Source organism: Rutidosis leptorrhynchoides, chromosome 9, assembly GCF_046630445.1.
Source record: "Rutidosis leptorrhynchoides isolate AG116_Rl617_1_P2 chromosome 9, CSIRO_AGI_Rlap_v1, whole genome shotgun sequence".
Taxonomy (NCBI): domain Eukaryota; kingdom Viridiplantae; phylum Streptophyta; class Magnoliopsida; order Asterales; family Asteraceae; genus Rutidosis; species Rutidosis leptorrhynchoides.
The window spans coordinates 24484531-24499426 of NC_092341.1; the positions used below are offsets into that span (position 1 = coordinate 24484531).

General features: G+C 34.4%; 2 protein-coding genes and 1 pseudogene across 2 annotated transcripts; 1 reads left to right on the plus strand and 2 right to left on the minus strand.

Moving 5' to 3' along the window:
* Positions 1-2487: 2487 nt before the first annotated feature.
* Positions 2488-2889, minus strand: LOC139867846 (uncharacterized). The gene has a single exon (XM_071856194.1). It carries the CDS (start codon positions 2887-2889, stop codon positions 2488-2490), a length of 402 nt encoding a protein of 133 aa, XP_071712295.1.
* A 960-nt stretch (positions 2890-3849) lies between these two features.
* LOC139867847 (uncharacterized) lies at positions 3850-5376 on the plus strand. Its single transcript, XM_071856195.1, has one exon. The coding sequence runs from the start codon at positions 3850-3852 to the stop codon at positions 5374-5376; it is 1527 nt and encodes a 508-aa protein (XP_071712296.1).
* Positions 5377-9705: 4329 nt separating this feature from the next.
* LOC139869641 (U2 spliceosomal RNA) lies at positions 9706-9806 on the minus strand (annotated as a pseudogene).
* Between the last annotated feature and the right edge of the window lie 5090 nt (positions 9807-14896).

The window sequence follows — 14896 nt, forward strand, 5'->3', positions numbered from 1 at the left end:
TTTGTTAAAAATCTCGTGCAACGCCGTGAAATTCCAGTTGTTCATCGTGTAATTAAGGTATTGCTTTTATCCAAGGTTAATTTTGTGTTCTTGAGGGAGTACATATTTCATTTTGTAACTTAAAGGATGTATATTTTATAGGTTCAGGAACGAAATAATACAAAAGATGCTGACGTTCTAACAAATGATTAGAACGTTTCAAGTTGGGTGATTTTACACTTGAATATTCTTTTCTAACAGTCTCTATTCAGAGGATAATAATAATGAAGATGATCAAGTTCTATATGCGCCTGGTCAGCAGTGGCTTGAGCACCAACATATTATGGGTAGAGCAATCAGGTTAGGATTAACCTGTCACAATATTATATTGTAGTGGTATCTAGAATTTGTATCATCAAATTAACGAGTAATTAAACTCACTAGCTTTTGAAAACTTTACTTTCTTTTATTTATAAATGTCTATATTTTTTTTCTTCTTTGATTTATATTTTTTTAGAAACTTCTAAGAACTTTATCTTTATTTTCTAATATTCATGGAAATGTGATGTTTGCTACTGGTTAGAGTCTTAGAGATAACAGTCATTGTTAATTTGCAGGTTTTTACATTATGTTGGTTATGTTGCAATCATCATGACTTAAAATCCTATTATAAAGGTACGTTATGAAAACTGATTGGGTTGCATCTATAGATTGGTAATTAAGCTCCCATCAATAGTCAGATTTATACAAATTTGTAATTAAGCTCGCCGTTACATCTAAAGATTGGTAATTAAGCTCCCATCAATAGTCAGATTTATACAAAGTTGTTATGGAGTTGAGTAGAAACTGTATGAACAGATTGAGTCTTAAACATTAAACATTAGTCTAATCAAATGTTCAATATTAACTAGGCAACGTTTGTGATCTAATTACTCGTTTCATCTTGCATAATGTGTTTTTTGGTTTGAAAGTTGCTAACCACTACAAAGTTATGATCAAAATCAATAAAAAAAAGTACGCGGTGCAATTTAAAGTTAATTACAGTTCTGTCATGATCATAGTATTTTTGTTGTCATGACGATATTAACGCAAACAGGGGAAGCAACACTTACTGAGAATGGTTTTGGTACACTATTGTTCAGTTCCCGATTTCCATGTATAGGTTGGGTTTATTATATGAAAACTCTACATACAATAAAAACTAACCTTATGCCCTATTAATGGGCTACAAAACTAGTGCCGAAGTTAGGATAATGTGGTTGGTGTCATAAAATAACATCCAAATGTATTGGGTCGCAAAAATTATTGATAGGAGTATGATTAAGTAAAAAAAAAAAAAACTTTCAGTCACAATTGTCCCTTTACGATATTTCATTGTTGGAAAAGTTCCATAATTGTATCATCGGTAACGCTAGTAAGTGAAGGTTTTTCTTATGCCCGAGAGACATATTAAATTAATGTGGCTAATATGTTATGACCCAAGTCGGGTCATACCCAATAACAAGCTTACCGACATTTTATATGTATTTAATCTCAACGGTTGGATCGTTAAATAAATACGTGACACTTGAACTTTAGAAAATCGATTTTCTAAAATATTATCACTTGAGATAAATTATTTGGATAATTTATATTTAATTATTTATAGGTTTAAATAATTATATTGTGTTATATTTTATAAAAGGTTTATAAAATAAACAAGTAACTTAATAAAATACATGGTTTTATATATATATATATAACAAGTTTATATATATAGATTAAGACATTGTTATTTTATTAAATATGTGCCGAATTTTGTGTCTCCAAGGATGACAAACCCATGCCAATTTTGTTACTTTTAATACAATATTCCTTATGTACATGCAAGAGTCTTAAAACCAAGGTTTGACTCAAGTTATACATGACATAAGAGATAAAAAAAAACTGCAATTTAGCTCTCTTCTTTTGTGTATTCTGGCCGAACTGTTTTAAGGGTAAAAGGAGAGCATTTTGCTTAAAAAATCAAGTGATTAAGTGTTCTAAATCCTAACCAATTTAAAGGTTGTGTTGGTGCATCAAAAGCTTGGGGTATTACACACTTGAGGCTTCAAGTTAGAGGCTATTTCCCATCATCTTCATCATCATTTTCTGCTGTCCAATTCAGCCCTCAATTCATCATTGAGGAGGTATAATCTTCTTCCTTTATTGTTATATGTAAGCATATGTTCATGACTTGATATTAACATGGAATTCAATTTAAATGATTTTAACATATAAACTTGTTTTATTAATCATCATGCTTCCGCTTACTTTACTATCATAAAATGGATTTGTGATTATGTTGACATTATAAACATGTTGTTATGTTGAATTCCATCAGTAAGCGCTTCTCTTCACATGGCACCAAGAAGATAATTGTTTAGAAATTAATCATTCATTGGATTACGTAAACTGAATTTACAAGCTTCATTGTCGAAAAACACATATCTATCGTCGCGGTTGCAACAAGCAAAACCAAAGCAAGCTTTAGTAACCAATAGACATACCGAAATATATATGTTTTTCAGTTTCAACCATTAATCTAGCAAGGTTGCTAATCCCATTTAAGTAGGCAAATCTTTCATCTCGATGCACAATTACATAATAGATATCAAGTTCACGCTTAAGATGATCTCTTTTTGCTTGATTAAAATCCATATGAAACATCTCACTCAACTTCATTAACTCATATGCACCACACCTAGAAAACAAATTACGTGGGCTTAGAGCTGACGTATTAGTAAGCAATTCAGTGCTTACCTCGCTAAATCGATTACCAAACTCTTGAATTATCATATCCAAAACCTTAGTAAAAACGTCAACCTTGAAGTAATGTTGATTTGTAATATGCGTCTTTAAATTTTTTGAAACAACATATACTTCATCCATATTCAAAATTTCAAGTTTATATTTTTGACAAAATGAATATACATTCTCCAATAATCCATCAAACCCGTTCTTTCTAAAGTTTTGCATTAACGATTTTGTCCCCTACACCAACGAAACCGCTTATGGGATATTTTGATCCCTTTTATGAGGAGCTAGTGACAATACGTCAGTGAGTCCTAAAATGTGCAACATCAAACACAAAGAGAACACAAATTTAAAGGTTTCAAAATAGTTTAGAATATCGGGTGCTTGATGCCGACTCAAAGCATTATCACCTTTCTTTTTTAACATATTGAAGAACCATGACAACTTTAGGAAATAAAGATTCAAACTTAACATCGTTTTATGATGAGAATGGTTGAGTCAATCATGTAATTAAGGATTGACATTATATAGTAAATTAACGGTAATTGTGACGTGCGGTCAACATAATTCCTAGTGTCTCAAATCTCAATAATGAACCATGTGTCTTATTTAGGCAAAATATATACGTTTATCCTTATAGATATGAAATGTGTCACGATCCAATAGACTAGTCAACCCTATACTCGAACACGACCACTTACTAACTCGATCCAACATTACCTCTCTTTTTTTTTTCTTTCTTTTTTTAACGGCGGAAAATCTAACAATACCTCTTACCATGAGAGCAATACCTTAGCATAGGCTATTGGCTCAAAAATTAGTCAAATGTCCAAAATACAACTATAATGTATAATGCATAATGCTTGACTAAAACACTAAATTAAAGGACTAACAAATTGGGTCTTTCCTTGTACTACATAAATAAGATTTTAATCAATTGGGCCGATAGCCCACGTATCAATTATTAAACTTATAAAGTTTGCTTTCGTCCCCTCGTTAGCAATAATCCCTCCAAAAGAAAGATTATATACCTAAAAAAAAGAGAATCAGGGATTATTAACAACCCTAATATAATTTATCTTTTATTTTTTCCATATGGAGAAATTGCAGAGAAGATCACAATCCAAAGACGATGTCCCGGTGGAGTTGATTCACCGTATACAATCGTTGTTGTCTGTAGAAGAAGCGGCCCGTACATGTGTGTTGTCCAAGACTTGGTCACATGCTTGGTCTACCATCCCTCATCTCAGGTTTTATAAACCCTCACAGTTTCTTGATGAAGAAAAACAGAGAGATCACATCAAGTTTATGGATCGCACAATGTCTAAGTATGTCCGAGACAACATACCAATCGAACGTCTTGATCTGAAACTACATGTGCGGTTCGTTAATGTTGCTTATAAATGGCTTCGAACTCTTGCTGCTGCCCGTCTCAAGGAGCTTTCAATCGTTATATTTTATGATTCTGATACGACTCGTCGTAAAAGAAAAAGAAATTTACTTCCGGGTGAGATATTCACTGGAAAATACCTACATACTCTATGTATTATAGATAGTCGAGTGAGATCCAAACTTGTGACCATCAACTGTGTGTCACTGAGAGTACTCGAGTTGATCTTTGTGAAGATAAGTGAAGAGGTACTCCATACCTTATTCTCTACTTGTACCTTACTCGAGAATATTAAACTTTCTTATTGCTCCGGTTTGAAGACGATTAAGGTTAGAAATCTTCGTTATCTTCAACAACTCAAGCTAGAGACAACAATACCAATTGATGTTTTGAAAATCGATGATGTCCCTAATCTTTGCTTGTTTGACTACGACGTGGTGTATGAACCTATAAAGACATTCAACACGGCTTCATTAACAAGCGTGACTGAATTATCATTACATGGTGTCACCATAGATGTTGCATTTCTTGACATGATCAAATCAAAATTACCTTTTCTAGAGATTTTGAAGCTTAAAATTATAGACTGGACTATGGAAAGGTTGGATATTACAAGTTGTTCGTTGAAAAGATTGAGCCTAATGTATTTTGAAGAGAGGCAGATTTGCATAAAGGTTTATGCTCCAAAGTTACGTGCTCTGTGTTACAGTGGCAATACAATCCCTAGTCTCCTGTTTCCATCATCATCGAGTACCACCCCTCCTGAATATATTAAGGTTGAACTATATTTGTCGAATCCTATTGATCTTTTTTTCTTCCTTAGGATGACGGACCTACTCAATTTATCAAGCAAGTTTGATATCGAAATAAGATATCATATTCGTGAGCCGCTAAATATGGATGTTAATGATGGTGAAATAAGGTGGTTCCCAATTCCATCTACTAACGTGCAACAATTATCATTTTATACGCGGAACCAGACACTAATTGATGCACTTCTTTCGATCTGCCGTCCCAAATACATAACCATATTTTGTGATAGTACTGTCATGGGATTCTCTCGCAAATTCTTTTTACTCATGATAAGTCGAATAATGGCTAACAAGACATGTGACCAAAAAAAGATGGAGGTCAAGAATCCTTATAATGAAAAATGGCAAGTTGTAAAAAATTCAAGTATTCCTTACGTGGATGACGGCAACTTGAAACTTGAGTTGAAACCGAACTGGTAGAACCTAGTTTAACAGCAATAATACTATATGAGTTTTTTGCCATATTTATTAAGTTTACTTTGTTTCTTTGTAATTTTTTTCTTTTTTTCATATTTTCAATGGATATTTAAGGCGATTTGAGCTACTAACCAGGGGTGTATTCAATGTCATGTGACTTAATAAAAATGTTTCATTTGATATTATTTCAATTGATTTGATATTAAGACTTGAGTCAGTGTGAGTTTGTTATTGGGAGTAGGCTTTGTGATTAACATATACTCCCTCCGTCCCACCAGAACTGTCCACTTTGTCTTTCTACATCAACTTTGACTTTAAATATTTTTATTTGTGTTATATAATACATCATCAAAGTTATACCAATGAAAACACATTTAAAACTTAATCTATTTATATAATTTTCATCAAATATTATATAACATAAATTAAAATATTTAGAGTCAAAGTTGATTAAGAAAGACTGAAAAAGTCAAAGTGGACACTTCTGGTGGGACGGAGGGATGTGTTTACTGTTCTATTGTTTCAAGTTTTTTTTTTTTTTTTTTTTTTATATCTTTATTGAATTCAACGTAACATCTACGTACTCCAAGTTCTACAATAAGACAATCAGTTATAAGTTCCATTTCTTTTACCTAAGTCATCACCTAATGCTAGATAATGAATGATCCATGGTTGCTATAACTCGTCATTAATTAGTTGGTCTAACTATTAAATCAAGTAGTCACTGTATACAGATTTAAAATCATGCTATTTTTTAATCAAATGGATGGTGTGAGTTTGTTGTCATATTTTATTTTGTGTCATGGTCTCATGGTTGTGGAATAAAAAGTTAATTTACATTACATTACATTACAAAGGGTTCCTTGATTCAAAAGTGCAGCATACATATATGGTGTTATTGACAAAGCTAATTCTGATGTTTACTTTAAAGGTTTGACTATAGAAAGTCACGAAAGGTTATGTCGATTATTTGGGTTTACAACTTTTGTTATGGCAGACTGTTATTAACTGCCTGGTATTATTGAGAGCTAGTGTTTCTTCTGGATGGTTTTAAAGGTTGTGAATAGGGATGTTTGACTATTAAATTGATTTTACCGAGTCAACTCTACATTTTTTCTATTTTATAAGTAGTACGGTTTTCATGCCAAACATCAATTTTGAAAAATAAACATGAAAGTTTAACACCAATAATTGTTGGGGTGCGCCAGCTGAGGCATTAGTGCAACACCAAAGCAAGTCTCACAAAGATCCCAGAAGCTAGCCATTGTGAAGAATGAAAGGGTCAGTTTGGGCTTAGAATCTCAAAAAAGGTTATGTCAATTTGGGTTTGGATATTCTAGTGAACCAATGGTTCACATATGAGAGATATTAAACTAATAAGAACAAATAATAATACACATAACTTAATAATCTTAACCAAAAGGCAGAGAAAGCTAGATCAAAATTTTCAGCATCAAAAGCTAGATCACTAAAGAGATAAATAATACATCCGAGTCTTTAATTTTCATGTCCGAACCACCAATATTTTTATAATTAAAATATAAAAAAGAAAAAAGCAAAAGCTTCAAGTTGAATTCTGTACGTAATGAGTTGCATTCACATGATTTTTCTTCAAGCGTTGGTATCCATCCATTAACTGCAAATATTAGTTCAGTATATGGTTGTGCAGTTGTTCTTATTTAGCATCTTATCTTATACTCCGTATTTATTATTTATTATTATAAATGAAAATGAGATCGAAAATCATCATATACCTTTACTTTGTGTTCTGTGTTGGTTTATTTTTTGGATAGTAGAAGAAATGTTTTTTGCTTAGTCCCACATCGGTGGATGGAAAGAGTGGGAAGTAATCTCTTTGGTTATAAAAGGAGCTTATGTGATTACTTCCAAATTGCACCAATCAATACACTTTAAGTATTTGATTATATCTTTCTTTCTTACCCTTGTTTGAGAGTTGTATTAGTTAAATATTTTGGAGAGTGTAGTTGACTTAAGAGAGTTGTCTATATCATTGTAACAATTTGTGATATAGTGTATTTCTTTCTTTGGAGGCCGGTGGTTTTTCTCCTGTTTTGGAGTTTCCACGTTAAATCTTGTGTTGTGTATTGTTCTTATTTTTTTACTATTATTGTTGGGCTGTGTGATGGGAATTAGTGAGACCGTAATTTCCCAACAATTGGTATCAGAGCGTCAGGTTTGACGGGGGTCTCGGTTATAGGAGTCGGAGTATGCTCTGTGGTTGCCACGGGAGTGGATCGTCCACATCAGAAACGAGTTCTATTGATCGTATAGGGTATCTGGTTAGACAATATTTTTTCTGATTCGTAGTAATAGTTGGATTTGTTAGTGGCGAGTTGTGGATTTCCGATTTAAAGGGTCCTGGCTACCTGCTACATCTTTTGGCTATTCGAAACGTGAGCAAAATCAGAGAAAGTGTTGTTTATAGGATACGGATACGATGTCGAAGTTCAGTCCAATGAGGTTTGATGTAGAGAAATTTGATGGGATGATCAATTTTGGCTTATGGCAGGTTCAAGTCAAGGATGTGTTGATTCAGTCCGGGTTACACAAGGCATTGAAAGGTAAACTCACCTTTGTTCCCGGCAGTGATTCTAGCAGTAAGTTCGATGAAGAAGAATGGGATGATATGGATTTGAGGGCAGCAAGTGCGATTCGTTTGTGTCTTGCAAAGAACGTGCTTGCAAATGTGCACGGGTTATCAACGGCAAAGGAGCTTTGGGTTAAACTAGAGCAGTTGTACCAGGGCAAGGGCATCTCAAATCGGTTGTGTCTTAAAGAACAATTTCATACTCTGCGTATGGATGTGGGTTCAAAGATTTCAAATCATCTAAGTATTCTTAACGGTATTGTTTCAGAACTGGAGGCTATTGGAGTTAAAAACGGATGATGAAGATAAAGCTTTGAGGTTGATATTATCTTTATCATTGTCTTATGAACACATGAAACCTATTTTGATGTATGGGAAGAAAACTCTGAAGTTTGAAGACGTTACTAGCAAGCTCCTATCCGAGGAGAAAAGACTGGAAGGTAGCGGGGTCTCGTCATCAGGAGATACGATAGTGTTGTGTTCGGATAGGCGAAAGAGAAACTCTGGGAAGAATCTGGTATGCTGGAGGTGCGGGAAGACTGGGCATGTAAGGGTTAATTGTCCAGGTGGAGCTAATCCGGCAAATGGCTCCAAAGACGCTAACATTGTCTCCGTTGTTACGGAGAGTGACGAATTCCTCTAAAGTCACACCATCCTCGTGGTGTGTCCGCGCCACCATGGAAAGGGATGTTCGTTAGCGGTTCCACAATTGCACATGGGCATTGGTTTGGCATTGATGCAGGTTGTGTGGTGGAAACTGATGTTGTAGCTGATGAAACTTCCAGGGAAAGCCAAACAGGAAGTTGCACCATAAAGTTTCAGCTGGTTGTTCAACAACATGTGCCGAGGTGAAATGCTTGGAATGTGATATTCTAAGTGCTATACTCTTAATGGTGGAGTATGATAATTCTTGTTAAGAGTTATGATTGTCTGTGATGACAATGATTGTCGGGTCTTGACAATGTTCGATGAAGATGCAAGTTTTGTCTCTTGGGAGATAATGTCAACGACATGAAGATGAGGATCTTGAAGTTGTCGTCGAGGAAGCGTCTACATCGGTTATCCTTGCAATGTGGAAGCATGGTTATCTTCTTCTATTCAAAAGGTGGAGATTTGTTGGTTTATTTTTTGGATAGTAGAAGAAATGTTTTTTGCTTAGTCCCACATCGGTGGATGGAAAGAGTGGGAAGTAATCTCTTTGGTTATAAAAGGAGCTTATGTGATTACTTCCAAATTGCACCAATCAATACACTTTAAGTATTTGATTATATCTTTCTTTCTTACCCTTGTTTGAGAGTTGTATTAGTTAAATATTTTGGAGAGTGTAGTTGACTTAAGAGAGTTGTCTATATCATTGTAACAATTTGTGATATAGTGTATTTCTTTCTTTGGGGGCCGGTGGTTTTTCTCCTGTTTTGGAGTTTCTACGTTAAATCTTGTGTTGTGTATTGTTCTTATTTTTTTACTATTATTGTTGGGCTGTGTGATGGGAATTAGTGAGACCGTAATTTCCCAACATTCTGATCAAAAGCAGTTTCATTTTCTGATGCTTGATAATGAATGATCTTCCCCACTCAAATATTGTAAGTCTTATGCAAGAATATCATCATTTTTTTCATATTTATTGTTAACATACATCATCATTTTTTTATATATAAAGTCGAACAGTTGAGGCTTAAAAAGTCCTTTAGTATCACTTTTATACACTTTCTTATCTCTATTTCGAATTTTGGCAAAGACCCTAATAGCAAGCCGATGGCTCAGATATTAAACTGATAAGAACAGATACTACACTTGAACTTAGACAAAATGCCGAGAAAGGTATGCATCTGAAGTGCTGACTTCACGCTTTTGGCATTGTTCATATATCAACCATCTGGTGTTTAGGTGTTGTTTCCACAACTTGATCTTCAATTCATTAAAGCTCCAAGTGATTTGTAACAACTAAATTATAAGTGAAAGTCACAGGATACAACCAAGAAGTTACAATCTTGTACCAATTATGTTTGATTTACATCTATACTTTAATCTAGTTCTGTGAGAAGTCTGGTTTGTTACATCAACATTTATAAGTTTGGGGGTAGAGATTTCCAAACGAGTTGGTCATGGTTCTAAAAATAGTGTGATCGAATTATAACAAGTTACAAACCCGTATCAACGGTTTTGAATTGTGAGAGTGTGTTTGACATACCTACAAACATTCAAAACACAAATCTTCACCTCTTCAAGATTAAGGTCAAGGTCCCTTCAGTTTCATACATTTCAACACCTGTTTGTGAACTAATAATTTGGCGGGGGCCACGCGAACGCATGTCTATGCTAACACAAATTGTGGCTTAGGTTCGACCACTTGGGCCAACCTTAAATTTCCAAACAGTTGATATAAAGGGATCCAGTGAATACATAATTCTTTAATGGTAGCCCTCAGCTGTAAGTGGTAGTAATAAACTCAGGTTAATCATAGAGTTTTAATATCTTCCTGAAAGAATTGTGTTTTCTAATTTGGAATCGGAAAAGATGATAGATTTATAAATATGGAATCTCATAATAGTTTATACCTTGTCACGTAGGACTTTTTATAAATTGATTATGTTGGAGGTTTTATTGAAATTTCGTGTAGGATAAAATAATTGATAGCCGGATAAATCACTGAATCGTGGTATAACTTTCCGAAAGTAATTATTCGACCCTTATTGCCTGGGTTACACGAATATCACTTTGGGATAAGACAGAGATTAGTTCTTGTTATTGGCAGTAAACAAGAACTCTTTTGCATAAGAGTATTAAGGTGTTTTTGTATATATTTTTTCTCATGAATGATAGTCCTTATTTATAGGCACCTAAAAACAAGTATTATTCCACGATGGAGATGTTTCATTAACAAATTTCCTTTTCAAATCTAAAACAAATCCTTTTCATAAAGTTGTTTGTTTTATTTTCAACAACCAAATCAAGGAAATCGATTAAATCCTTTTTATAAAGTTGTTTGTTTTATTTCCAACAACCAAATCAAGGAAATCGATTAAATCCTTTTCATAAAGTTGTTTGTTTTATTTTCACGATGGAGATGTTTCACCTAGTGCAGGAATAATACTTCCGTAATCACTCAAATTTGTGATAATGGAAAACCACTTTCGGGTCCGGATAATCTATCACTTAATGGGTGTACACTCCGTACCTCCTAACCCATTTACAAGTGTAGATTAAATCACTCAATTACACTAAATTTCCAACAATCCTCCCCAATTTAGTGCAATTCGTTTCATGAGAATTAAACAAATTAAAACAAAAACTCATGCATAAATGAAAATATCTTGAAGATTGAATTTTCACCTTAGTACATTACACATTCCAAATATTCGAGAATCGAGGTGTTCTAAGAATTGAACCCTTCAACCCATTTGAATAACTGAAAATAATATACACATAAGTTTTCAAATACTCTAAAGCTATCCTGACACTTTACAAGCCATGTGTCTATATCCTTTCATGAATGTATCCAAAGCTAAAAGTCCAAGCTTTGTTGAAGCGGCAAAACTTCACATTCACATAGGTAGTTCACTTCAGTCATGCACCTGCTCTTGCACTTTTTCAAATGAACTGTTAAGAAGCTAGACTTCAACCTCACCTTCAGCAGGTCCGAGTACATACCTTACCTTGGGATGATATAAAATTTATGTACTCCAAATTTCTAAGTATAAGCCTTCCGCATTGAATTCAACTTCTAATTTTCATTGGAAGGGAATTGGGTATCTTATAATTAGACATTTATGTGGACTTTAAACCCATCCCCACAGCAGACTTGTCAACCAAGTCTCTTGCCAATCCCTTCGTCAAGTGATCAGCTAAATTCTGTTGTGACCTCACGAACACTATAGAAATCACCCCATTCATGATGAGTTCACGAATCATGCTATGTCTGACACCTAAGTGTCCAGTCTTTCCATTGTACATCTGGCTATAAGCCTTTGCCAATGTCGCAGCACTATCACAATGGATAGACATGGGTGCTATAGGTTTAGGCCATAATGGTATCTCATGGATCAAGTTTCTAAGCCATTCTGCTTCTTTACCAGCAGCAGCTAAAGCAACAAACTCGGATTCTATCGTTGAGTTGGTAATACATGTCTGCTTCTTAGAAGCCCATGAAATAGCACCTCCCCCAAGCAAGAACACCCAACCACTCGTTGAAGAATGATCTTCAATATTGATTATCCAACTCGCATCAGAATATCCTTCTATTACCGAAGGAAACCCATTATAAGATAAACTATAGTCCATAGTTTTCTTCAAGTACTTCAGTACCCGCCTAATTGCTTGCCAGTGATGAGTACTAGGATTACTAGTATATCTACTCAGTTTTCCCACAGCAAAAGCAATATCCGGCCTTGTACAAGTCATGGCGTACATCAAACAGCCAATCACCTGAGAATACTCAAGTTGTGATACAGCTTCACCTTGATTAGGCATAAGCTTCTCACTTGGATCAACAGGGGTACTCACAGGAGTACATTCAAAGCAATTGAACTTTTTCAACACCTTCTCAACATAATGAGATTGACAAATCGAAATTCCTTTGCTTTCACGTTTGATCCTAATGCCAAGGATAACGTCAGCCTCCCCCATATCTTTCATGGAGAATTTTGATGACAAAAATTCTTTTGTTAAATCAACCTGACTTTGGTCAGTCCCAAAGATTAACATGTCATCAACATATAGACAAATTATAACTCCTTTACCAGAATCATCAAATTTGCTATATACACATTTATCTGCTTGGTTTAATTTAAAACCACCAGATAAAACCACTTCATCAAATTTCTGATGCCATTGCTTAGGTGCTTGTTTCAAACCATATAAGGACTTCACAAGTTTGCACACCTTGCCTTCATTACCTGGGATGACAAAGCCATGAGGTTGGTTCATATAAACCTCCTCATCCAATTCACCATTTAAGAATGCTGTCTTCACATCCATCTGGTGAATAACCAGATTGTGAATTGTAGCCAAAGCAATCAACAGTCTAATGGTAGTGATACGTGCCACGGGAGCATAAGTATCAAAATAGTCAATTCCAGACTTTTGTCTAAAGCCTTGAATGACTAACCTTGCCTTAAACTTTTCAATAGTTCCATCTACCTTCATCTTCTTTTTGAAGATCCATTTGCAACCCAAAGGTTTACAACCAGGAGGTAGATCAGCTAACACCCAAGTGTTATTGCCCATGATAGAATCCATCTCATCATTAATTGCCTCTTTCCAGAATACAACATCCTGAGACCTCATTGCTTCATCATATGTTTTAGGATCATCATCAACATTGAAACAATACGAATATTGGGTAGAAACATCATCCCTAGAACCTTCAATTAAGTATAACTGAAAATCAGGTCCACATGATTTAGGTTTCCCTTTTCTTTTGCTTTTTCAAATCTCAAGTGACTGATCAACAGCCTTTTCAGAGACTTCATCATTACAATCCTTATTGATTCCATTGTTACTTGGAATCATATCCTTTGGTCTAGGTATAGATGAAAATCGATTTTCATCAAAGATTGCATCCCTTGATTCAATCACAGAATTAATTGAGACAAACTCATTAGACTCTATAACATAGAACCTATACGCCTTGGAATGTTCAACATATCCAATAAATATGCAATCTATACCTCTTTCACCCAAACTTTTCTTATTGAGATCAGGCAGTCTTACAACAGCCCTACAACCCCATACCCGAAGATAGTTCAAGTTAGGTTTTCTTTTATTCCAAAGTTCATAAGGTGTAATCTTGTTCCTTTTGTTAGGAACTCTATTAAGCAAATAACAAGCTGTTAATATAGCTTCTCCCCAAAATCCCTTACTTAAACCCGAATAGGATAACATGGAATTAACCATCTCTTTGAGGACCCTATTCTTCCTCTCAGATATACCATTTTGTTGTAGAGTATAAGGAGCTGTGTTCTCATGGATAATACCAACGGATTGGAAATACAATTGGTCAATGTATTCACCTCCCCTATCCGTTCTAAGTCTTTTAATCAATGCCTTTTGTTGTAATTCTACTTCAGTTTTAAATATTTTAAATTTATCTAATGCTTCATTCTTAGTATGTAACAAATAAACATAGCAAAACCTAGAAGCATCATCAATAAAAGTCACAAAATATTTCTTGTTCCCTAAAGTAGGAGTTGCATGCAAATCACATAAATCACTATGTATTAATTCCAAAATCTCAGTATCACGATGTATATTTTGAAAAGGTTTCTTAGTGATCTTTGTCAACATACATGTTTTACACTTTTCATTGTTCATATCAAAGGCCGGTATTAATCCATCTTTAGACATATCTTACATTCTTTTAAAGTGTACATGTCCTAGTCTAGCATGCCAAAGAATAGAATTATTTATGCTAGTAGTAGACATACAAGCAATATCAACACTTACATGTTCAATGTTTAGTCTAAACATTCCATTACTCAAATAACCAAATCCAACAAATAAACCATTTTTAGATAGAACAAACTTGTCAGATTCAATAACTTGCTTGTAACCACAATTATTCAACATACTACTTGAAACCAAATTTTTCCTAATTTGTGGTACATGCAAAACATTAAACAAAGAAACAATCTTTCCAGAACTAAAACTTAAATCCACACGACCACGTCCATGAATAGAGGCTGTTGACTCATTTCTCATATGAAGAATTGATCCATCAATCACCGACTCGTAAGTCTTGAACCAACATCTATCCTTACATACATGAATAGTAGCTCCAGAGTCAACCCACCACGCAACATCATCATCCTGCACAAAATAAATCTCAGATATATAAGAAACATAATAATTCTCAATTGAATTATTAAATATATTCTGACCTTTCGGGGCTTGGTTGTTCGAACCATTGCCCGAACC

Excerpts from the sequence above, each read along its gene's own strand:
- LOC139867847 (XM_071856195.1), top strand. The coding sequence starts at position 3,850 with ATGGAGAAATTGCAGAGAAGATCACAATCCAAAGACGATGTCCCGGTG.
- LOC139867846 (XM_071856194.1), bottom strand. The coding sequence starts at position 2,889 with ATGGATGAAGTATATGTTGTTTCAAAAAATTTAAAGACGCATATTACA.